General features: G+C 34.6%; 1 protein-coding gene across 4 annotated transcripts in view; it reads right to left on the bottom strand.

Annotated features, from left to right (window-relative positions):
* Ago3 (argonaute RISC catalytic component 3) overlaps positions 1-27341 on the bottom strand; it is a 115899-nt gene that overhangs the window by 60407 nt on the left and 28151 nt on the right. For 2 of the 4 annotated variants that reach the window (XM_046468755.2, XM_046468756.2), the window contains exons 3-5: positions 22762-22882; positions 19385-19593; positions 18204-18340 (exon numbers count right to left, since the gene is read on the bottom strand). In XM_046468755.2, coding sequence (XP_046324711.1) covers positions 18204-18340; positions 19385-19593; positions 22762-22882 — 467 coding nt within the window. Of the gene's footprint in view, positions 1-10093; positions 10181-11470; positions 13972-18203; positions 18341-19384; positions 19594-22761; positions 22883-27341 lie in introns of those variants that run through there. The other 2 variants (XM_046468757.2, XM_046468758.2) reach the window with 2 other exon arrangements.

Genomic DNA, 27341 nt, shown 5'->3' on the forward strand with positions numbered 1-27341 from the left:
GTAAAGTCTTAACACTGATTGCAGCTTCATGAGAGTCCCTGAACCTGAACCAACCAGTTAAGCCATCCCTTAATTCCTGATAGAAAGTATATGATAATATTTATTGTTGTCTGAGTCATTTAGTTTTGTATCAGTTTGATAAGCAGTGATAGATAATATAGATGTAAAATAGGACTTAATAATCCACTCAAACATTTATTAAGTATCTCCTTTATGGTTTGGAAATCAAAGAGATGAATCAAAGTCCCTGTCCTTAAACACGGAGCCTGGGTTAAGGCAGCAGGAGTATCTCATTTCATTCTCTTTTCAAACTCCACTATAAATATGGTAAGAAAAAAAAAAAAAGACACAAACCTAGAAGGAGAGAACAGAAGAGAAACTACATCAACATTTTGGAAGATGAAAAGTGAGTAGGCAAGTTGTAACTGATATAGTAGACCCAAGAAAATGAAATCACAGCCAGCTGTTTTGGTAAAGGTTAAGAACCAACTGCATTTACACTACCAAGTCCTCAAAATGCAGAAGAGGCTGTACAAGGTAACTCTGAAACTGGTGATAAAAGGATGTGGATGATGCAGAAAAATAAAGAGGAAATCAGTTTGAGAAGGTGAAGTCCTAGATCCTCTATCTAGATCCTGAACAGCTGCCCCTTCTTCCTTTTTGCATCAGTTTACAGATGCAAAACAAAGACTCTTAGGAAGAAAGATGCCAGGCATAGTTGAAGGACAAGACTGTACTATAAACAAAGGATTAAATGACTATAAACATTAAATGCTGAATGAAGGATTTCCTCAGCCAGAATCCCCATCTTGACTTCCAGAATGTAGGTAACCAGACTGGAGTTTGGAAGACTCATCTTTGGGTAACTTGACCTGCCAAGAGAAGAAATTTAAAGATTCTCCAACCTCAATCCACTGAAATCACCTCATGATGAAGCTCAGAGTGAACAAATCTCTCCTGAATGAAACTGAATCTCTCTCACCCTGCAAAAAGTCAACTCAAAAGTGGATCAAAGACTTAGACACTAGAACAGAGATCCTGCACCTAACGAAAGAAAAAGTAGGCCCAAATCTTCATCATTTTGGCTTTTGATCTGACTTCCTGAACAAGACTCCTAAAGCACAAGAATAAAATCAAGAATCAATAAATGGGATGGATTCAAACTAAAAAGCTTCTTCTAAAAAGCAAAGGATATAATCAATAACGTGATGAGAGAGCCTACAGAATGGGAAAAAAAAATCTTTACTACACACACCTCAGACGGAGCACTAATCTTTAGGATATATAAAGAACTCAAAAAACTTAACAGAAAAACAAATAACCCAATCAATAAATGGGCTAAGGAACTGAACACTTTATCTATTTTTAAAAATATTTATTTTTTAGTTACAGGTGGACATAATACCTGTATTTTATTTATTTATATGTGGTGCTGAGGATCAAACCCAGGCCTCGCACGTGCTAGGTAAGCACTTTACAGCTGAGCCACAGCCCCCAGCCTGAACAGACACTTTATAGAAGAAGAAATACAATCAATCAACAAACATGAAAAAATGTTCATTACCTCTAGAAATTAGAGAAATGCAAATCAAAACTACTCTAAGATTTCATCTCATTCCAGTCAGAATGGTAATTTTCAAGAATACAAGCAATAATAAGCGTTGGTGAGGATGTGGGGAAAAAGGAACACTCATACATTGTTGGTGAGACTGCAAATTGGTGCAAGCAGTATGGAAATACCTTAGAAAACTTGGAATGGAACCACCATTTGATCCAGCTATCCTATTCCTTGGTTTATACCCAAAGGACTTAAAATCAACATACTACAGTGATGTAGCCACATCAATGTTTATAGCACCTCAATTCACAATAGCTAAAGTATGGAACCAACCTAGATGCCCTTCAACAGATGAATGGATAAAGAAAATATAGTACATATACACACTGAAATATTACCAGCCTTAAAGAAGAATAAAATTATGGTATTTGCAGGAAAATGGATGGAATTAGAGAATATCATGCTAAGTGAAATAAGCCAATCTCAAAAAACCAAAAGCTGAATATTTTCTCTGATAAGAGGATGCTGATCTATAATGGGGTGGGGGGATAGGGAAGAATGAAGGAACTTTGGTTTGTATAGAGGGGAATGAGGGGTGGAGTGGGGCTCTGGGGATGGGAAGGACAGTAGAAAGAGACAGCCATTATTAGCCTGTATACATGTATGATTACACTACTGGAGTGATTCTGAACCATGTACGGCCAGAGGAATGAGAAGTTGTGCTCCATTTGTGTACTATATGTCAAAATGCATTTGACTGTAAAATAAGTTAATTAAAAAAAAAAAAAAAGTCTGCTCCCTGTATTCTGTGTTTCCAGCCACGGTTTTAGACTCCCACTGAATCATGAGTAGATAATCAAGGATACTAGACATCTGGGAACATCTTCCAGAATGAAAGACTGAGAACAAAACAAACAAAGAGGAATTTGGGGAAAGCATAAGTACATACCAGAAATAAATCCAAAATTAGCTAGTATGTTCAGAAAGCTAAGAAAGGATATGGCATCTGTAAAACAGAAACAGCATGATATTCAAAAATAATATTCATGAAATAAAAAATGAACAGTTAGAAATAAAAAAATATAATAAAATTAATGAAAAAGAAGAATTGGAAGATGAAGTTGAGGAAATTTTTAGAAAGTAAAGGAAAATTGGGGAATAAAGACATATAAAGATATACACTTAAAATGGGTGAATTCTATACTATATAAATTAAACCTCAATATAGTTATTTTTAAAAGTGAAGCAGGGGTCTGGGGTTGTGGTTCAGCGGTAGAGAACTCACCTAGCACGTGCAAGGAGTGGGGTTCGATCCTCAGCACCACATAAAAATAAATAAAGGTATTATGTTCATCTACGACTAAAAAAACATTAAAAAAGAAAAAAAAAATGAAGCAGGGCCGGGTGTGGTAGCACACGCCTGTAATCCCAGCAGCTCAGGAGGCTGAGGCAGGAGAATCACAAGTTCAAAGCCACCCTCAGCAACAGCAAGGCACTAAGCAACTCAGTGAGACCCTGGCTCTAAATAAAATACAAAATAGGGCTGGGAAGTGGCTCAGTGATCGAGTGTCTGTCCCTGGGTTCAATCCTCAGTAACACACACACACACACACACACACACAAACAAAAAAAGGAGTAGGGCTGGGGATATAATGTGAAAGACCCTGGGTTCAAGCAATCCCCAGTACTGCATAAAGAATACAAACTAACTGTTATTTTATTTTATTTTTTATGGAGCAATGCTTTCAAACTTCTAAAGAAAAACTATTTCCAAGAAAGAAACTACCATTTATTTCTGAGGTAGGGTTGCTGTGTTCTCCTGGCTCACGCCATCCTCCTGTCTCAGTCTCCTGAGGTTTGTTGATAAAGTACAGTTTCTAACATGTAAGATGTCAAAAAAAAAATGTACTTTTTTTATGAAACTCCTGGGAAGAGGAAGGAAAGGATGTGAGATGGGGGCTGGGGATATAACTCAGTTGGTAGAGTGCTTGCCTTGCATACACAAGACCCTGGGTTCAATTCCCAGCATCACGCACACACACACACACACACACAAAAAAAAAAAAAAAAGGATATGAGATCAACATAGGAGCAACACAAAAATAATTCACCAAAGAATTTCCAAGATAATGAAAAGTGTGATCTAAAGAGGGCAGTGCACCAAATATGAAGGGCACATCCAACCAGATTCAAACAGTATAAATCAAGAAACAGATTTGAATCAAGGTTGTATTAAGAATCAAGAAAAAAAATCTGACAAAGGGCACCACTAAGATTCCTGCTACATGAGGACAGACTGCCTGGTTAAATCTGACCTAGATATCTTTAGTTGGCCTTACTTGACCTCACCTTGATAAAAATTCCTGTTCTGCTACCTGAATCAGCTGAAAAACTTGCATTATACCCCAAAGAAATGTTCTGTTTTGATTTACTTCTGAAAGTACTAATTTGAGTATTATAAAATTATTTCTTAATCTTAGCTCTTGTTCTTTTTTTTTTTTTTTTTTAAATGGGTATAGGATACTAGAAATTGAAACCAGGTATGCTCTACATCCCAGTCCTTTTAAAAAAATTTTTTTCTTTTTACTTGTTGTTGGATACATTATCTTCATTTTTATGTAGTACTGAGGATCAAACCTAGCACCTCACATGTGCTAGGTGAGCACTCTACCACTGAGCCACAACCTTATTTATTTATTTTTTTTAGTTGTAGATGCCCAGCCCTTTTTATGTATTTATTTTTAAAAATTGAGACAGTGTGGCCTCAAACTTGGAATCTTTATAGCTCAGACTCCCATTAGCTGGGGTTATAGGTATGTGCCACTATGCCCAGCAATCTTAAACCTGAACTCAAGACAAATAAATGAAGGAAGCAACACTACTATTGTGATTACGATAAATCTGTCTGCCATGCTAAGAAAGCATATGCAATGTAAACTTCTGACGTGTAAGCAAAATCAAATTACAAGGATTAAATTCTACATTTATAAATGCTGACCTCTTTAAAAAAATTTTTTTAGTTATAGTTAAACACAATACCTTTATTTTATTTATTTATTTTAATGTGGTGCTAAGGATTGAACCTAGGGCTTCACACGAGCTAGGCAAGTGCTCTACTGCTAAGCCACAACCCCAGCCCCATGCTGACTACTTTTTACCTTGAATGCTTTAGAGCAAGCTACTTTTTACTAAAAAGAATAAGAAGGCAGGACTGAGACTATGGCTCAGTGGTAGAGCACTCACCTAGCATGTGTGAGGTACTGGGTTTGATCCTAAGCATAAAATAAAATAAAAATAAAATAAAATAAAATAAAGGTATTGTGTCCATCTACAACTAGCAATATTTTTTAAAAAATAAAAAGGCAAAATAAAAACTGTGTGGTGCTGTGGATCAAATACAGGGTTTTATGTGTGCTAGAAAGTACTCTTATCACAGATCTACCCTCCAGCTCTAAAAGAAAAAAAAAAAATTAACTGAAATTTAAAAAGAGAGTTTTGCCTGCCAATAACCTTGTTTCTTAAGGGACTACAAAACTTGTGAATGTTAAAGGTATAAACTTTGGAGTCAGAAGAGTTGATCTCTACCATTTAAATGAAAAGTATATGTTCTTGGGCAAATAAAATGACTGTTTCGAAACTTCAGCTGGGGAATCAACTAACTCATATAACTGCGGTGGAGTTTTTGTTTTGTTTTGTTCTGTTCTTTTGAGATGAAGTTTTGCTATGTTGCCCAGGCTGGTCTTAAACTTGTGGATTCCAATGATCCTCTCATCTCAGCTTCACAAGTGGCTGGGACTACAGGAGTGTTTCACCTCACCTGGCTCTGTGGTGGAGTTTATATGAGATAATTTTAAAATGCTTAGCATTCTATCTGGCACACAAAAAGTGGTAAAAAAAAAATATTTTAAGAGAGAGGGTTGGGGGGGCGTGTAATTTAGTAGTAGAGTATGTTCTTAGCATGTGCAAAGCCCCAGGTTCAAAATGAATCAAAAAATAAAAATAAAAAAATGAAAAAAAAAAAACAAAAACATTTTAAGGGATATACAACTAACAACATCAGATTTAGATTTACTATGATGCTCTTCAAATTTATGAATTTTAATAATAAAATCCAAATTGCAAATGATTTTGGGCTCAAGGAAGGCTAAATAAATAAAAATTCTGCATTTCATTAAAATCTAAGATGCCATTAATGCTATTATGTATCTTTAAAAAGAAACCCGATAGTCAGATATGGTGGTGCACATAGTAATTTCAATGCCTTGAGAGGCCAAGGTAGGAAGACTGCAATTCAAGACCAGCCTCAGCAACTTAGCAAGGTCCTAGGAAACATAGCCAGATCCTATCACAAAAACTGAAAAGGGTTGGGTGTGGCTCAATGGGTAAGCACTCTTGGCTTCAGTCCCAGGTACCAAAAATTTTCTTTAAACATTAAAAATAAAAAGAAAACATTAAAAATAAAATTAAACTGTGATTAAATCATCAATTATAAGATATCTCCCAATTTGATACTGAAAAGCGAGAAAAAGAAATTTTTAAATTTTAGATTAGTAAAATAGTTTAATTACATAGATGAGAAGTCATTAAATATCATTGACAATTATTTTCAAGACAAGTTTATCATACAATTAGAAAGAACTAAAATGCTTTCTTTTTAAAAAATTATTTTTAGTATTCAGAGTTTTTAGTTGTAGTTGAACACAATACCTTTATCTATCTATCTATTTATTTTTATGTGGTGCTGAGGATCAAACCCAGTGCCTCACAAGTGCTAGGTGAGCATTCTACCACTGAGCCACAATCCCAGCCCCAATGCTTTCTTTCTTAAAGAGTAATTGTCTATGTTTATCTCCGTCAATTTCATGTGGTTCCTATCTGTCATTGCCTTGGGAATATTCCTTAAACAATGAGACCAGAATGGATCTTCTGTTATGTTTCCACTGCACAAGGTATTCTCCTTTGTAGTATTCAATCCCAGTTTTCTTCAGGTAATTTCAAGTAGAATAAGCGCTATTTTATATAGTGTAGCACACCAGCCGCAAGGATTACAAATCAAAATTACATAGAAAAAATAAAAGAGTGTACTCATGTGAGAGAAACAAAATTTAAGCTGAGCATGTAGCCTGTAATCCCGGTAACTCTGAAGGCTGAGACAGGAGAATTTAAGTTCAATAACAGCCTAGACAACTTAGAGAGACCTTGCCTCAAAATGAAAAATGGAAAAAAAAAAAAAAAGAGTGGATATATAGCTCAATGGTAGAGTGCTCCAGTTCCCAATATTACCAAAAAAAAAAAAAAAAAAAGGAGGAAATTTGGCAAGTAAGGGGGTGACTGCAATACTTTTCATGTTTCATAGCAGCATTACATTTTATTGGCAGTTAATAAATAAACCTTTGGTATAGCCATTATGGAGAACAGTGGAAATTACTCAAAAAATTAAATATAATAGAACTACCATATGATCCAGCAATCTTACTACTGGGTTTGTATCCAAATGAAATAAAATCGCCATACTGAAGAGAGATTTGTACTCTCATGTTCGCTGCAGCATTATTCACAAAGGCCAAGATAAGAAATAACCTAAGTGCCCATGAAAGATCAATGAATAAAGAAAATATGTGTGTGTGTGTGTGTATGTGTAAGCAAATATTATTCAGCTTTGAAAAAGAATGAAAAGAATGAAGTCCTATCACTTGTGACAACATGGATGAACCTGGAGGACTTGTTAAGTAAAATAAGCCAGACACAGAAAGACATATACTGCATGGAATCTGAAAATGCCAAACTCATAGAAACAGAGATTAGAATGGTAGTTATCATTCTAATGGTAACTACTACTGGAATGGTTACCATTCTAATGGGATGGGAGGAGAAAGAAATGGGGAAATGTTGGTCAAAAGATTCACACTTTCAATATAAAAGTATGTTCTAGAAACAGTATGGTGAATAAAGGTAATAATGTGTTGTACACCTGAAATTTACAGAGAAGGTTTCAAATCTTCTGTCTCACACACACAAATGGGCACGCACACACACACACACACACATAACTTGTGAGGTGATGGATATGTTAATGAACTGGACTGTGGTTCACATGCATATGTATTATCAAAAATCATGTGTGCCTTAAAAATAAAATTTTTGTCAATCCCAATTCAATAAAGCTGGTGGGGGGACAAAACCATTAACATGTTTAAGTGTTATTTTCATTTCATTATGATATTATAATCTTTTTTTTAAAAAAAGGTTAAGATTTTCTTTGCTTCACAAAAGCACAAGTTACATTTCATTCACATAAATAAACATACTCATATTTTTCTTAAAACATGCAGCCTTGGGTGAATTCTTCCTATAGGCAGACTATTCCATTTTTCTTCTTTCTTTCTTTCTTTCTAAAGGGAACCACAATCCTAAAGTTGGTATGTATTTGTCTCATCTGTTTTTATAATTTTTCTGAATTTGTATATAACCACTATATACTTTTGTTTGGTTTTAAATTTATATAAATAACACATCCTTTTGCTATTTACCTGCCCTTCCAATGTTGTTTTGAAGATCTATACTAATACATCCAGATCTGTTCATTCCCTTGACTGTTACGTAATACATCAGAGTAACAATTTATATATACTATTTATTCATCCTACTGTTGGCAGGAATTTAGGCTGTTTCAAATTTCTGCTATTACATGTAATGTGTCAGTCACATGTGCAAGATATCTCTTGGTTTAAAGTAAGTTCAATTTCATTTTCACTTTGTATTTTCTTTTTTTGGGGGGCGGGGGAGGCCGTACTGGGGATTGAACTCAGGGACACTCAACCACTAAGCCACATCCCCAGCTCTATTTTGTATTTTATTTAGAGACAGGGTCTCCCTGAGTTGTTTAGCGACTTGCTTTTTGCTGAGGCTGGCTTTGAACTTGCCATCCTCCTGCCTCAGCCTCCCAAGCCTCTGGGATTACCAGCTTACTTTGTATTTTCTAGATAATGAAAACTGTTCTCCCAAGTAGTTGTACCAAATCACACTTCTACCAACAGTGTGTGAATATTCCTTTTACATTACCACCACTAACATTTGGTATTTTATAAGACTTTTTAATTTTATAAATCTGATGGGTGTGAAATGATACTTTGTTGATTTCATTTGTAATTTCCTATTTATCAATGAATTTTTTTTCTATGTGTTTATTGGCCATTTGGGTTTCCTCTTTTTTTGTTTCAAGACAGGCTCTCAATAAATTGCCCAGGCTGTCCTTGAACTTGCAATCATCCTGAGTTGCTAGAATTACAACTATGCATTACCTTGTCCAACTAGGTTTCCTCTTTTGATAACTATCCATTTTTCTATTTCATCTGTCCTTATATTTTATAAAGCTCTTAATTAAATGAGCTACAAATATTTTGGTATTTTAAAGTTGTTCATGTTATCATTTGTATTACAGAAGTTTAAATTTTGACATAGTCAAGTTTATGTTTTACACTTTGTAACTTGCTCAGTGTTAGAACTATTCTCTTATTTTTATTCCAAATAATTCCAAAGTTTTGCTTTTCATATTTAGGATCCCTAGAAATAAATTTTATATAAAGTGTGAGATAGATCCAACTATTTTTTAAAATGGTTAACAATTATATAACACAATTTAATGAATATTTTGCTCTTTCCCATTTATGTAAAACACCACTTACAAAAATTTCACACACACACACATCTGCATTGCTTCTAGGTACTTTTTTTGCTTTATTAACCTGTCTGTCTCTACACTTAAATCACTGTGACATACTGTTAGAATTTTCTAACAAGTAGGGCAATCCTTTGTTTTTCTTTAAAATAGTACTGGCTATTCTTGGTCATTTATTCTTTTAAAAAAATATTTATACTTGTTTATATATATGTGTGTGTGCGTGTGTGTGTATTTATTTATTTATTTAATTTATTTATTTTTATTTTTAGTTGTTGATAGGACTTTATTTTTATTTATTTGTATATGTTGCTGAGAATTGAACCCAGTGCCTCACAATGCTAGGCAAGTGCTCTACCACTGAGCTATAATCCCAGCCCCAAATTACTCAAACCTCATATCCTATTGGGATTTTAATTAAAATTGCATTTAATTTTGGGAGAACTAACATTTTAGGATTTCTCAAAAGGCTCAATCGATTTCATTTATTTAGATTTTTCTCTTGTCTTTTAACATTTATTCCTGGACATCTGCTTTTCATTCCAAATTCTTGATCTCATAACACTGTTAAATCTCAGCTAAGACATCACTTACTTCTACAAATACTTCTGACTTTTCAGACTCATTGGAATGCTCCTCCTTCATGCTCATGGATTTATTTATTCTTTTTTTTTCTGAATGTGACCAAGAGTTACACTAGGCATGGAAGGTACACTGGGGAATAAGATGGACAGTGCCTAGTTAAAGGGGCTCTCATTCTAACTGGAGACACAGAAAAATAAACACTTTCAATTCAGGGTGACACATGTCAGTACAGGGGAAGTATACTGTGCTATGGGAATACATAAGAGAAATACCTAACTCAGACTTGGGGGATGGCTGGATGGGGGAGAAGGGTGTCTGTCAAACAACGCTTCTCAAGGAAGTAACATGTAGATTGAAACCTGTAAGAAGAACAGAAATTAGAAAACATGACAGTAACTAAATCATAGTAATGATATCCTTGTCTTGCTCTTGACTTTACTGAAAAAGCTCTCATTGTTTAACTTTAAATCATCTATTTTTGAACATATTCTATTTCTTGGCTTCTTAGTACTATTTTTGGCTCTCATACACTCTGTAATAATCATTACTTGTTTAGTGGTTCTAATTCACTCCTTAAATATTGCTATCCCCCATGGTCTCACCCTTCTCTTTCCTGTTTAGATTTAATCAAATCACTATCCCTAGAGACTTTTCCCACTTCTGTTTTAAATATAAATTTAGATTCAGAGGACTCAAGATATTTTCTTAATTTTAGCTCCTACCACTACAGATTTTCTGACCTAAATTTATAACTACATACTACATGTCTCTATCCATATGTTCCATAGAATTATTATGCTATGAACATGTTAACATGCAATCTATCTACATATGGTGTATACTGCCAACTAACCAGCACCAGCAGATCTACCTCCCATATTCAGTGGACAGCACTGGCATTCATGCCTTCAGAGTCATTAATCTGAATGTGTGTTAGAGGGTATCCCCTTCTTGGAAATCAGTTTATGATAGAGCACAGTCACTGCATTCAAAGGTTGTTTCAAGGATTAAATAATCACAGAAATTTTTAGGCCAAGTATTGTTGCTTTTTTTTTTAATGTGTCACATTTGGCTAGGCTACTATTTGCCATTTATTCAATAAAATACTAATGTGTTGTATGAAGCCTACTTTGTAGATGTAATTAAAGTCCATCATCAATTGACTTAAGTAAGGGAGATTATTCTGGATAATGTGGATGGGCCTGATTCAATTAGTTGAAATGAATTAAAAGCAGGGTTGGGGCTTCCCCAAAACAGAGAACAAAAATCACCTATAGAAAATAGCTTCAGACTGTGTCCAAGATTTCTAGCCTGTCTTTCCTGACAGCCTGCCCTAAGACTTCAGACTGGTTTTACTGGCCCCTACAACTACAGAAACCAAATCTCTACAAATCTACTACTGGTTCTGCTTCTCCAGTCGAATCTTGATTAGTATACCAAGTTTGTAGTCTACTTGCAAAGGGAATTCCTTCAAAAACCTAGTAAAATTTCTAATCCTTGTTTCTCATTATTTCCATGTACCAGTAATTATACCCAAAGATTTTTTTCTGGACATGGTTCTTAAATCTATTTTTTGTTTTGCTTTTAGCTTAATCCTTGGAATTTTCTCCTTCCTCTCCATCCCACATCAGACCATCACCATCTCTTACCTGAACTAGTGATTGAAAAGCCTCCTAACTGGCTTCTCAGATTAGTTTTTTTCTCCTCTATCTATTCTCCACACTGCTGCCAGAGGTCTCTTTCTGGAAAACAAATATGATCATGTCACTATCCTTCTTAAGAATCTTTGAAGTCTCCCTACTTAAAGGAAATAAGTTTTACCCCCCTCATTGGTTTCTATTTTTAGCTTTTATTTTCTTCTATTCTCTTTGAATTTAATTTTCTGTTATTTTTCTAACTGTTGAGATGAATACTCAGGTCACTGATGCTTTTCTTTTTTTGTAATAGGCATTTAAAGTTCTAAATTCTCTCTAAGCATTGTTTTAGTCAATTATGCCAGTTCTGATGTGTACTGTTAATCACTCAATTTGAAATTCAAATTTCTTTTGTGATTTCTTTGATAGATTATTTAGAAATTATTCTTAAAAATTTCCAAAGCTAGACTTCATGTTCCAGTAGGAACATAATAGCAATTTCCAAATTTCCCCATCTTTCTCCTAGGACCTGTGTAGAGCAACAAAGAGAAAGTTAAGAAAAAGAACAAAACAAAACAAACCCATATATCTTCAGTAAAACTAGAAGATAATAAAAAGCAGAAAATACCAAATCATAAGTAAACATGGCCCAAAGTACCCGGGACTACTAGAACCTATGCAAGAAGCCACATCTGAGCATGGGAGAATGACAAAAAGTATAAAATAGTGGGGGAATAGCAAATTTTCACTCCCCCCAAAAAAGGTTCCTCTCTTAAGTCAGAATTGCAACATTTATAATTGAGACTGGATCAGGGAAATCTCAGAAGCAACTAGAGAAGGAGATATAGAAAGTGTCATGAGAGTAAGTGGAGGGAAAAGTTTCAGTCTCAGAAAAAACTACTCTTCTAAAAGTGAGGCATGCATTTTTCTTTCAAACTTACAGGAAAGTTGTATAAAAACTTGTATATAATTTCCCAAATTCTCGAATTGTTAACATACAAAGCAAGAAATTTAGAAGGCAGAAGTCATATCTTTTGGTAGTAGAAGCTATAAGAACCTGTGGGAACTCAAGGCTGATAGTTCACACTACTTAAATCACTTAAGTTAGAGAGGCCCAGAAGATGTGGCTATACTTTGAAGAATGAATCCACTGGCACAAAAGAGGACAGAAGTTTTGAGCAGAGAAACCAGGAAAACTATCTTGCACCTAAGATGCAACTAATGTTCTTGGCATACCTGTAATTTCCCTCTTAATAGGTAGTTTGAAAGAATGCATCTTGATCAAATATGAACAACAAAAACCCAGTATGTATCTACACAAAGATACCAGGTAAAAATTGTGTGTGGGGGGGAAAGGGCAGTGTAACATCTTTAACAACAACAACAAAAAATCAACAGACAATATCACAAAATAGATGAAAATACAACCCTACTTTTTAACATGTGTTCAAAAATGCATAATGCAGTTAAAATGCACAGCAAAACTCAGCAAAGAAATGGAAGAAAAACATTTTTTTAATTCAAAAATAAAAATTAAACTGCCACAAACACTTGGTAAAGTATACACATTGGATGGAAATTTTTAAAGTGAAAATAAGCTGATATTTATTTTTTTAAAAAAGATATGACTTGTACCTACCTATATTTTCAAAGGGAATCTCATATTCTAAATAAAATTGACTCCACATGGCCAACTAAGTAAAAAATATCTAATAAAAGAGTCGGAAAAAATACTTTTAGCAACCAGACAAAAAACAAATCCCTAAAGTCAAGCTCTGCAGCATGTGCCTGAAATCCACTCTTTAGGAGACTAAGGCAGGAAGATCATGAGTTCAAGACCATCCCTGGGTGCAACTCAGCAAGACACTGTCTTAAAAAGGGAAAATAAAACAAAACAAAACAAACAAACAGATCCCTTTTCTTTGGTACTAGGAACTGAACACAGGGGAGCTTAACCACTGGGTTATATCCCTAGCCCTTTTTATTTTTTATTTTGAGACAGGGTCTCATGAAATTGCTTAGGGCCTTGCAAAGTTGCCGAGACTGGCTTTGAACTTGAGATCCTCCTGCCTCAGCCTCCTGAGTTACTGGGATTACTTAAAGCTGAACTCTTCTAAGAAAAAAAAAGTACACCAGCATCATTCTTCTCTAACTGGGCATTCAATGTCAGAAGACAGTGGATAATTTTCCAAAAGACACTCAAGGAAAGAAAGTGTGAGTCAGTAATTTTGTAGTTAGCCAAACAGTCTTTCATAAATAAGGCTACTGACCCTGCAAAATCTCAGCATTTATCCATATGAAACCTTCTTAAAGAAACAACTTGAGGACAAACTGAAACCACTGAACAACAGGAAAAATTTCAGCAAAAGGACTGATAGTGAGCACCAATACATTAATTGTAGATTTAAGATGAAAACAAATATATGTACTGATGACAGAATGGAATGCAACTGTTATGTACTCTAAGAATGAGATAATATATACAAAATAAATGACTGATAGAAGTAGAAAATAAAGTAGAATAAATTCAACAACTGTACCTTATGTGTAACAGGATTCAAAGTTGAAAACCAAATACTATAAATTTAAGCAAAATTAAAGAGTTAAATCCCAAGGGGTAAATAAACAAGCTAATAACTAGCCTAAAACTAGTTAATAAAGAGAAATAATGTTATTCGTTAAGGGAAACAAAAGACTATTTTAAAAAAAGAAAAGAAGGTAAGTATCCCATAAGGGCACAAAGGTAACCGTAAGGTGGGGGGAAACTTCTAGTATTAGAACTATCATCTAAAAAGCACAGAAAATATACCATATAGAGATTAAAAAACATATACAATTAGAAAAAAATGACATAAAACAATTTGACAAAATCAAGACCTTTTTATTTATCTGGCTTCCTTTGTCCATTAAATAGAAAAAAAAAAAAAAAGAAGCAGCAGCTTTAAAGCTTTAAGATACCATAAACCAAAACTATTCTGTTGTCATCAATATAAATCTATGGATTGGGACACAGCTTAGTGGTAGAGCATTTGCCCAGCCACTGCTGGTTTTGATTCCCACCACTGCAAAGTAAGGTTAAAAAATACACACACACACACACACACACACACAACTGCCTAAAAAGATATGTCTTGCTTAAATTCCTCAATATAATCTGATAAGAAAAATATCAGAGGTATAAATTCCTGAAAGAAGAGATAAACCTATCACTAGTTGCAGATAATAACTATAATCTAGAAATTCAAAGAAAATCACTTGGAAAAAAATACTATATAATGGAATTCAATAAGATGAAGATTAAAAAGTACACAGAAATTAATAAGACTTCATGTATATAAATCATAAGTTACAATCTATAAACCTATTTAATAGCAATAAAGACAAAAAATATCGAGAGATAATAAGAAATGTACAAAATTTAACTGAGGAAATCTTTAAAACTCTCCTGAAGGAAATAGAAAGATATATGTTCTTGAACACAAGGACTCAACATCTTAAAGATGCCAATTTAGACTAACTTAATTAATAAAATAATGAAATCTCAATAAAAATAACAACTGTGCTTTCCTCATCTATACAAGGCATTGATTGATTGATTGATTGGTACTGGGGATTAAACTCAGGGGGCACTCAACCACTGAGCCACATCCCCAGCCCTATTTTTGTATTTTATTTGGTCTCACTGAGTTGCTTAGCGCCTTGCCATTGCTGAGGCTCACTTTGAACTCACAATTCTCTTGTCTCAGCCTCCCAAGCCACTTGGATTACAGGAATGCACCACTGTGCCCAGCTTATACAACATATTTAAAAGGCTGTGTGGTAAAATAGGTAAAAATGGTCTTGAAAACCCTGAAAAGAGAAAATGAGACCGGCTCTATCAGATATTCAAAGTCATAAAAATGGACTATGGATATAGCTCAATGGTAGAGTACTAGCCCAGCATGTTTGAGGCCGTGAATTCACTCTCCAGGACTAGGGGAAGAACTATTTTAAGAGACATGATTGATCAGTAAGTATTGGTGTGCACATGTGTACCAAAAGGGAAAAAACAACAACAAAAAACTCCACCATGGGGCTGGGGTTGTGGCTCAGCGGTAGAGCACTCACCTCTCACATGTGAGACCCTGGGTTCGATCCTCAGCACCACATAAAAATAAATAAACAAAAAGTAAAGATATTGTGCCCATGTATAACTAAAATAATAAAAAAAAAACCCTACCACCACACCAAAGACAAGCTAGCTACAATATATGCAACTTGTATTACAAAGAGTTAATCTGCTTGATTTATAAAGCACTCTCAGTAAATGAGAAGAAAAAGTCCAACAGAAAAGAAGGGTAAAAGACCAATAATCAGTTCATTAAAAAAGAAATATAAGGGCTGGGGCTGTGGCTCAGTGGTAGAGCGCTAGCCTAGCACATGAGAGACCCTGGGTTTGATCCTCAGCACCACATAAAACTAGATAAATAAAAAGAAACATAAGATCAGTGTTACAGCATTTACCTAGCATGAACAAAGCCCTGGGTTCAATTACCAGCACTAAAAAAAAAAAAAGCGAAGAAAAGAAACACAAGTGGCCTTATATAAGTGAAAAGGTGATCAAATACAAATGAAAAGTACAGAAGGAAATTATTTCTTACAAATTTGACAAAATTTATCTAGTGGCAAAGTATAAGAAAGCAGGTACTCTCACTCACTGATGCAAAATATTTACAACCTCTGGAGGGCAATCTGGCAATAACGATTGAAATTACAAATACATTTACCCTTGACCCTTCAATCTTACCACTAGAAATTTATCTTAAGATACATCTAAATATATATGAAAAGATGTTCTGAAATGGCAAATGATTAAAAACAGTCCTATTATACATCTAAAGGAGACTGGTTAAACATTTCCTTTCTCATTATTTTTATAATGGCAGACAATACTGAAATAAATTAGGAAACTCTACCCATCTGGAAAGATCAAGAATCCTTGGAGGAATGGCTAAGTCCAGGGACTGGGCAGGAAACACAAGATGAGCCTGGAAGATTCTGCTGTGCCACAAAGCTAATAAACACAAATCAATTATCAATAGGACACCATACTTTTCCACATAAGAATAACAAAATTAGAAAAATTAACAGTTAATAATATCTAGTGAAATAAATGATTTGGGGAACTACCATCAATGAATAAAAAGTAACTGAAAGGCTCTTTGGGAAATTTACAGTGGCTAGATCTCTGAACCTACTGATTAATGTGATTAATCTTAGCATCACTAAATTAGGATCACTAGTACTGTAGGTCTTCAAGCATGACATATTATGAAGCATTTTTGAAATATTATGAACCAAAATTGAATTAAACTTTCATGTCTTTTATTTTCAGGAAATATGGGGGATAGAGGAACAAGGTAATTAATTACTCAAGAAAACAAAAAGACAAACTCAGATTTGGGGATAGTCTACAGGACAAGTGATCAAGTTTCTGCAACAAGTCCATGACATTAAAAAAGAAAAAGAAAAAGACCCAAACACAAAAGAGAAGGAAATGGGACTATAAAAAATGCATAATAAGCAAAAGTGATGTGTGGATCTTGTTTGAATTCTGATTAGAATCAACTAACTAAGCCGGGCACCATGCCACACACCTGTAATCGCAGCAGCTTGGGAGGATGAGGCAGGAGGATTGAAAGTTCAAAGCCAGTCTCAGCAACTTAGCAAGGCCCTGTCTATAAATAAATTATAAAAAGGGCTGGAGATGTGGCTCAGTGGTTAAATGATGCTGGGTTCAATCCCCAGTATCAAATTAGAAAAAGAAAAAGAAAAAAGATCGACTAACTAGAAAAAGATGTATTTGAGACAATTAGGGAAATTTGATCTAAGACATGATATTAGAGAGTACAAAACAATGATTATTTTTCATATATGAAAATAACATTTTTTGCTATATAATATTCAAATTTGCAGAGGTATTTAGTGTAGGCAAAATAATATGCTGTTCAGAATATGATTTAAAACTTCACAGTATAGGAAGAAATGGAGATAGATTAAGCAAAAATAGAAAAATCCTGACAATCTGAATAATAGTTACATATATATAGCAGTTTATCATGATGTTCACTTGACTTTTATATAAACTTGAAAATGTTTCTAAGAGTTGGGCATAGAAGTACACATCTGTAATCCCAGTAAACTCAGGAGGATGAGTTCAAGGCCAGCCTGGGCAACTTAGTAAGATCCTATCTCAAAATAAAAAGTTAAAAAAGGACTGGGGATGTAGATCAGTGGAACACTGTCTGTGGGTTCTATCCCCAGTACCCCCTCAAATGAAAAGAAAAGATTTGTAAGAGAACACCTTAAAAATGAGAATGCAATTAGAAACACATTATGTACCACACCTAGGGTCACCAAAACCAACAGATTTTCTTTAATATATGTATTTTATAATAAAATGTTATCAAAGAGTTAAGAGGACAAAGGTGAATTAGTTGTAAGAGAAGACTTGTCAGATGATCGTATCAGGGCTTTTATGCTTGTTTTCATGCATTTGCTTAATGTTAAGTAGCATTCCAGGTCAAGTTCTGCATAAAAACATTTGAAATAAAATGCAACAAAATAAAAAGTTTTCCCAGTTTGTCATAATACATGCCTGAATATTACTTCAAGACACCAGTACATGTAATTATATACATAAAATTTATACACACATGCCATATAGAAATCAACTATCCAATTCAGAATATGGTTTTAGTTCCCTTACCATCGATATTAAGCATCATTTTCCACATGGCAGGTCGAACAGATTGATGGAATCCAAACCATACTTCCCTGCCCCCTCCCAGAGGGTGGTCATATCCTTCTGGAGCTGAGAAAAAGGAACGCCCCACAGGCGTATATCTAAAAAATTAAAATGGTGTGTTCAATACTTTCCTTTCCATGCAAGTATTTAAATCTGCAGAACAGGGGAAACTAAAGCACACACAATTAATTTACCATAATGATGCTTAAAATTATGACTATATTAAACTAAACATTTTTCAAGTTTATGAAAGCAAACGTTTTCCAAGTTTGTGAAAACAAACATTTTGCAAGTTTGTGAAAGCAAAAAGTAGCCAAATCCATCTGCATCCTTCACTGAAATTCTCCATTCTCATAATCACTAGTTTATGTAACACATTTTATTTAAAATACTTTCTTAAAAACAGGTTAAAAAAGTAAACAGTTCCACTGAGGCAGGAGGATGTCGAGTTCAAAGCCAGCCTCAGCAAATGTGAAGCACTAAGCAACTCAGTGAGACCCTGTCTCTAAATAAAATACAAAATAGGGCTGGGGATGTGGCTCAGTGGTTGAGTGCCCTGGAGTTCAATCCCTAGGACCCCCTTTTCCCCCACAGAAAAAGAAAAAAAAAAAAAACTCAACAGTTCCAAACTTAAAATGTAGAGTAAAAATAATAATTGATCAAAAAGCTATGCCTATGTGTTTCAAGACACACTATTTCTATAAAAAGACATATATGACCAATACATGCATATGTCCACATACGTGATTAAAATAGTAGGAATCTCAATACAATCTGATTCTAGTCTTTAAATGGTGGAATTACTTTTAAAACAAAGTGACTTAACAATAGGAATATGTCTGAAAATATATCATTTATCCAAGACTTATAGAGGGAGGGTTGGACATTTTTCTATAAAACAATTTACGATCTAAGTGAATGATTGTATATTTATTTGCAAAAGTCAGAGAATTTTCTGTAACACTTTTGTCAAATTTTTATGCATGATATTTTATGCATGGTATTATGCATGGTATTCTTATTCAAATGAAATACTAAAAATGTACAACATATGAGAGTTATCTAAGGAAGGTCTGTACAACTCTTAGGAGGAAAAACTTCACATTTAAAATCTAAAGAGGAAAAAAGCCAGAAGCACCCACTTCATGGAGGGCAGATGTCGTAGCACCACATCAACGGCATGAACAGGGTTAGTGCTGATTGGCTTGTCTAATTCCAGTGGCTCAGGCAAGGTCCGTCCTGTCAGTACTTCATGGAGTAGGTGCCAACTCACCCGAGAGACAAATTTGATTGACACCTTGAAAGGTCGATCTTTTCCACCTTCCCCAGGTAAAGTAACATCTAAATCCACCTGTTCGTGGGATAAAAGTCAAGTGGTAAATATTTTAAAAGATAATTATAATTATTTAACTTATAAAAATATCTTTAAAAAAAAAACAGGGTTGGTGTTGGGGCTCAGTGGTAGAGCACTTGACTGACATGTGTGAGGCCCTGGGTTCAATCCTCAGCACCACATATAAATAAATAAATAAATAAATAAATAAATAAATAAATAAATAAAAGATCCACTGGCAACTTAAAAAAAAAAAAACAGGCTAACATAAAAAAATCAATCTCAAATCAAATCAATATACTAAAACTTAAATAACAGAGATTCATGCCAGCATTAATTCAATATTGCAAAATACTGAAAACTACTTAAATGTACTCACATTTATAAAGGCAGCTATAAAAGAATGAATGAAGCTAGGTACAGTGGCACAGCCTGGAATCCCAGCCATTAAGGAAGCTGAGGCAGAAAGATTACAAGTTCAAGGTCAGCCTCAGAAACTAAAAATGAAAGAATGAAGATCTCTTGGGCTGGGTTGTGGCTCAGCGACAGAGCGCTTGCCTAGCACGTGTGAGGCCATGGGTTCAATCCTCAGCACCACATAACCACATAAAAATAAATAAATAAAATAAAGCTGTTTTAAAAAAAAATCTCTTGTAACTGCCACGGAATAATTTCTAAGCTATAACATTAACCAAAGTACAAAAAAAAAATCACAAAAATATGATATATTTGGTATGAGAAGGGAGAAATGAGAAAATATTCACATATCTGCTTACTTTTTCAAAAGGAAACATAGGAAACATGAGCTAGAAACAAATAAATTGGATGAAGGGGGTTTTCTACTGGCCAGATTTGGGACAAAGGATAGATCAATCAATAGAGTAGAAGAAAATGTTCTTTCTTACGCTAATAAATGTTTATGAAATGACAGGTTAGAAAACCACTGTTATTATTAAGCAATATCCTTTCAAGCAAGAATCATCAACTGCTAAAAAGTGTAAAAGAAATAGTATCCTTAACAGTAACTCCTATATCAAAATTTAAAACTTCTGAGCATCAAAGGATACAATCAATAGGGTAAAAAGGCAGCCCATAGAATGTGAGAAAATATTTGTAAATCAAACATCTGATAAGGAATTAATATCCAGAACATATAAAGAATTCCTCAAGCTGGCTGCAGTGGCACACGCCTGTAATCCCAGCGGCTTGGGAGGCTGAGACAGGAGGATCATGAGTTGAAAGCCAGCCTCAGCAAAAGTGAGGCACTAACCAATGCATCTCTAAATAAAATATCTCTAAATAAAATACAAAATAGGGGTGGGTATGTGGCTCAGTGTCCGAATGCCCCTAAATTCAATTCCCAGTACCCACCCCCCCAACACGAATTTCTGTATTAGGGTATGTAGAACATACCTGTGATCCCAGCAACTCAGGAAGCTGAGGCAGAAGAATTGCCAGTTTGAGGCCAGCTCAGCAACTTAGTGAGACACTGCCTCAAAATTAGGGGGGAAAAAAAAAAGGACTGGGGATATGGCTCAGTGGTACAATACTTGCCTAACAAGTACAAGGCCCTGTGTTCAATCCCCAGAATTGCCAAAAGAAAAAAAAAAAAGCAACGAAAAATAAAAAATAGAAGGACTGGGAATGTAGCTCAGTGGTAGAGTGGCCCTGGGTTCAATACCCAGTACTCCTATAATTCCTATAAACTCCTATAATTTTAGTAAAAAACAACCCAAGTTAAAAAAATGGGCAAAGGACACAAATCAAAACCACAGTGAGGTTGATACCTCACAATATGACATGCATATTGTGCCCATTAGATAGCTACTATCAAAACAGCAGAAAATAAATATGTAAATATGTATATGAAGAATTTGGAACCCTTGAAGATACTTTGGTAAATAAGGTAGGGTTACTTTTTTTGTGTGTGTGTGGGGGGGTTGGGGGTGGTATGAGGCCAGGGGCACTCTACCAATAAGCTACAACTCTAGTTCTTCTTATTTTTTTATTTTAAGAAAGAGTCTCACTAAGTTTCCCAGGGCAGCCTCAAACTTGCAATCTTCCTGCTTCAGCTTCCAGAGTCAATGGAATTACAGCCATGTGCCATTACGCCTGTTAGTATGGTATTAAAAAATTTTTTTCAGGCTGGGGTTGTGGCTCAGAGGTAGAGCGCTTGCCTAGCATGCATGAGGCACTCGGTTCAATCCTCAGCACCACATAAAGTAAAAATAAAGATATTGTGTCCACCTATAACTAAATATATATATATATATATATATATATATAAATTTTTTTTCAAATAATAATTACCATATGATCTAGCAATTTTACTTGTGGTTATATGCCCAAAAAAATTAAAAGCAGAATTTCAAAGTGACATATATATACCCATGTTCAGGGGAGGATTATTTTCAATAGCCAAAAAGTATTTATAACAGATAAAAAGCATGAGTAAAATGTGTTATATATGTATAATAGGATATTATTCAGCCTTGAAAAGGAAGGAAATTCCAACATATACTATAACATGAATAAACCTTGAGAACAACATGCTAATTGAAATAAGCAAGTTTCAAAAAGGCAAATACTGCATGTTTCCACTTACATGAAGTAAGAGTAGTCAAATTTATAGAGATAGGAGAATGGTGATTTCCAGGGGCAATGAAAAGTTATGGTTTAATAGACAAACTTTCAGTTTAGCAAGATAAAGAGGGTTTTGCAGATGGATGGTGGTGATGATTATATAACAATGTGAATCCACTTAATCCCAGTGGCTTGGGAGGCTGAGGCAAGAGGATCAAGAGTTTAAAGCCAGCATCAGCAATTTAGCAGGCCTTAAGCAAAACTTTTTTGTAAAGCTGATATTACTTCAACATGAAAAGTTAAAAAAGATATACAAATTTACATTTATGTGAATTCTAATTTTAAGGTAGTAATAAAAGCAAAAGGAGACAGAACTGGGGTTGTAGCTCAACAGTTTTAAAAAAAAAAAGGACTGGGGATATGGCTCAGTGGTACAATACTTGCCTAACTAGCACATGTGACGCACTGGGTTCGATCATCAGTGCTACACAAAAATAAATAAAATAAAGGTATTCTTCTGTCCATGGGGTGGGGGGAAGAGAGGGAGAGACAGACAGACAGACAGCTAAGTATAGCATTACAATAAAGTAATGTATGTCTTACCCCAGTAGTTGCCACAGGAAGTGGATTGGCTGTGTAAAGGCTTCTTTTTCCATCATAAACTGGTCTACGGTCTCCAAATATAGTTACTTTAAAATGCTGAACCATTGAGTCAACTACTTCCCTAAAGAAGGGAAAAATACATTCACATAAATCCTCTGCATGATGGAATACAAAAATATTAACTGAAATAATTGCTGGCACTGTTTAAAGCTGTCGCAATTCTAAAAGTCATTCATATATGATAAAAATTTTACCTTCAGAACCATGGCTTAGGATAGCAAAAAGATTGATTGCTGGCAAAGGATGACATGCATTTCTCAAAGACAGAAAAGAACGAATCCAGTAAACTACTTAATCATTCCAGGAAACAGCTGAACTGCAAAATATTCTCCTTAGAAACTAACTCAAATTCTCTTTCATCATCTGTAAGTACTCCCTGACATGTTTACCTCTCTTTCTTAAGAGTAAAATGCTCTTTCTACTGGATTAAAATAGCACCTTGTACATACTTTTATTAGAACACTCAAGAATTTTGAAGGTAAAAACAAAACAAAACAAAACAACAACAACAAAAAAACACACAACCACATTTGTATGCCTCCCCCATGCTTACAATAATATCCGATCAGTAAGGATACTATGAAACCTCTATTTTTACACAGCAATTTTGAATCAATATACTGACATAGAAAGATATTCAAGGCTTACATTTTTTTAAAAAATTACAGACCACTGAGAATGATACCAAATATCCATAAATCAATATTTATTTTTGTATATACATATTCATAAGAGCAGTGAAAATATATCTAGGAAGATAAGTACCAAAGATATTCATTCAGTGGTTACCTCTGGCAAGGGAAATGACAGGGTCACAGGGTGACTTATTTTATGTACATAATCTACATATATTACAGTGAAAGTACACTTGCAGAATATGATTTAAAATAAAATTAAAGGGGGCTGGGGATGTGGCTCAAGCAGTAGCGCGCTCGCCTGGCATGCATGCAGCCCGGGTTCGATCCTCAGCACCACATACAAACAAAGATGTTGTGTCCGCCGATAACTAAAAAATAAATATTAAAATTCTCTCTCTCTCTCTCCCTCTCTCTTTAAAAAAAATAAAATAAAATAAATAAAATTAAAGAGCTGGGGGTGTGACTTGGTAGTAGAGTACTTGCCTCACCATGCACAAGGCACAGGGTTCTACCACTAGCATGGCAAAACACAAACGAAGATTCAAATCTAACCCAAGCAAGGGAGAAGAGACAGAAATCAGCATTTTCCAGGAAAAGAAAAATCAATCCGACTTAATATCAAGAACAATTTTCTCCCCACACAAAATTTCTATTCCCCTCCTTTTCAATTTTGTTTACTGAAATTTCTATTTCCCTCCTTTTCTAATTTTGTTTTACTGAAACTATTTAAATCAAGATCAAGTCTTTCTAGGGTAAGTCTGACAACAGACTTGACTGGTTTTAGATTCAAAACAAATTTCAATGATTTTCTTCCATTTTGTTTTCTTCTGTGACCATTATAACTAAGTCCAGTTTTTTCAGGTGAAATTATACAGATGTAATTTGCCAGGATGTCTTCACTATTTTGACATTTTTTTTTTTTTTTACTCAACATTAAAAGTTGTAAGCTTATCAACTCCTGGCAACTCAGTCAAACCATCTAAGGATCAAAATGGTAGAGGAAACTGAAACGGTAGGGCTAAAACATTTCAGAGGTTAAAAAATACCTTGCTTTGATGCCGAGCACATAGTATGTCCTAAATAAATGTCCTAACGGTGGATAATATACTTGAATGAGCTGCCAGAACTTTCAGTGGAATATATCTAAAGCTAAATCTAACATATCTCCCACAAGTTAAATTTGGTTATGTTTTGTTATACTGTTTACTTAATGATGCCTCCATCTTCCTAGTTACCCACATTCAAAACCTGGCTCATCTGTTTACCCAATTAGTTGATGATTTCACCTCTTGCAATATTTCTTATACCAGTCCTTTATCTTCCATTCCCAATTAAGAACTTGGGTCCTAGTACTTGGATTATTTTAAGTTTCTTGGTTTTTATGTGTTTAGCTTTTTCTTCTCCAACCCAATTTACACATCACTGACTAAAAAGTCCTACATCCTATGTACAAGAGGCCGATTAATCATATTTCTCAGTTTGTGGCACATTAAAATCATTTATATAAGAACCCCCCTTTTTTGTTTAAGGAACGGGAATTGAAACCAGGGGTACTCACTCCCCCACTGAACTATATCCCCAACCCTTTTAAGTTTTTAAATTTTGAGACAGGGTGAAGCAAAGTTACGCAGGCTGGCTCTGAATTTGCAATCCTCCTGCCTCAGCCTCCAGAGGAGCTGGGATTACAAGTATGCACCACCATGTCTAACAAGATCCCTTTTACAATTAATTGATTTCTTTCCTTCAATCTCCATTTCCTATTCCCATTCTTCTTCCTAACAAGTTACTCCTTCTAATGTGCTTGATGAACACTGCCCTGTTTGTATGTATTCTAATCTTTACCTTCAGCAATAGATTTTAAAAATCCATTAATGTTGCTGCAGCATGTTTTGTTCATTCTTTTTTAAAAAATTATTTATTATTTGGACTGATGATGTAGCTCTGTGGTAAGGAGGTTGCCTAGCATACCCAATGCCCTGGGTTTGATCCCCAGCAACACCACTCCCCGCAAAATCAAAAGCTTTATCAGTGAAAAACAGTTGTAAACAATTTAAATGTCACTTAATTCACTGTTTTTGATTGATGTGAAGTAATACACATATGATCTATCCACTCCTCTAGCAAGTAGACTCAGAGTACCTTTAACTGCAGGCACCCAAACAATGCATTACTTTCTTACATATACCTCATGAACCTGTGTGAGAACAGAGAACTAATCTCTATTTGCATATTCAGAAAACAGACTGTGGGTCAAAATGAAGTTTATCAAATAAATGATGAAGTGTTAAACTGCTCTCCAGATCGCTACACTAATATACACACCTTTGATGTTACCATTTCCTGTGTCCCAGCCAAGATTTGGCATTATCCAGCTTTGATTTCTAACATGTGTTCTAGCCTAATGGACATCAATTAAAACATTGTTTTAATTTAGATTTTTCTTATTACTGATGAATTGCAGCATCCTTCATGTGTCTTGTACAAATTATCTGTTTCCTTTGCCTATGTTTCTGTTGGGGTTTCTGTCTTGTTGGATTGAAGGAGTTCTATTTATATTTTAAATATTAATTCATAGACAGTTTTAGTTATTTGTAAATATATCTTCACCCATAATTTAAACTATCCATTAACAATATCCATGTATCTGTGAACTGGAACCTGTAATTCTGTATCATCATATTAATCATTTTTTTCATCTTATGGTTTCATGATATTGAGGTACTACTGATTAAAGAACTGCTTTCCTAAAGGCTGAACACCACTTATCTGAAATGCCTAGAACCATAGTATTTCAGATTTCAGATTTTGGAATCTTTACAAATACATAACAAGATATATTGGAGGTGGGATCCAAAGCTAAACATAAAATTCATTTACATTTCATGTATACCTTATACACATAGACTGAAGGTAATTCACATATTACTATTAATAATTTTGTGCATACAACTAAGTTCCTTGGTTTGGCATTTTTTATTTGTGGCATCATGTTGGTACTTAAAAAGCTCCAAATTTGGACACATTCTGGATTTTTAGACAAGGGATGCTAAACCTGTATTAAGTTACAAGATAACTTATGTTTTATTAACTTTATAGTTTTATCTATACTATTTTGCCATTAATCCATGTGAGGTTCTTCTTTATAAAGAGTAATTAGCCAATTTTACTTTTCTCCATAGAGTGAGCCAGTTTTCCCATACCATCTACTAAACAGTTAATACTTCACCAATATTTTTTTGGTACTAAGGACTGAACACAGGAGTGCTCATCCACTGAGCCACATCACATTCCCAGCCCATTTTATATTTTGTTTAGAGATAGGGTCTCACTGAGTTGGCTAAGCGCCTCACTAAGTTGTTGAGGCTGGTTTTGAACTTGCGATCCTCCTGCCTCAGCCTCCCCAGCCACCACAGTGCCAGGCTGTGATGGCATTTTTATCTTACTAAATTTTCATGTGAGTGGCTGTATTGTTCCAGTGGTCTATTTGTCTGTTCTTGTGCCAATACCACAAGTTTTCCCTTTTACTAGGGTGCTTTATCATGTTGTCTGGTTGGGCAGAGCAAGTTCCTTTATTTGTTCTAAGTTAACTTAAACTTTCATGAATATATTTATTTTGCAATAATTTTCTACCCTTGAAAACTGTCAATACTGAAAGAAAACATATCTAGTGCCCTACATAAAGCAAATAATCAAATATCTGTTGGCTAAGATACCCCCAAATGACTTCCTTGAGAGACATGAATAACATGCTAAAAACATAAATTAGTGTGTTATAAGGTTCTGACAAGCTACATCAATGAACTAAATGAAGAAACACAGTAAGAGCAACTATACTATCGAAACACTTTTATGTTTGAAAACTTTGATTGCAATAAGAACAAA

The sequence above is a fragment of the Marmota monax genome, unplaced genomic scaffold (genome assembly GCF_021218885.2).
Source record: "Marmota monax isolate L192 unplaced genomic scaffold, Marmota_monax_Labrador192_F-V1.1 WCK01_AAM20220418_F8-fsc00008, whole genome shotgun sequence".
Lineage (NCBI taxonomy): Eukaryota > Metazoa > Chordata > Mammalia > Rodentia > Sciuridae > Marmota > Marmota monax.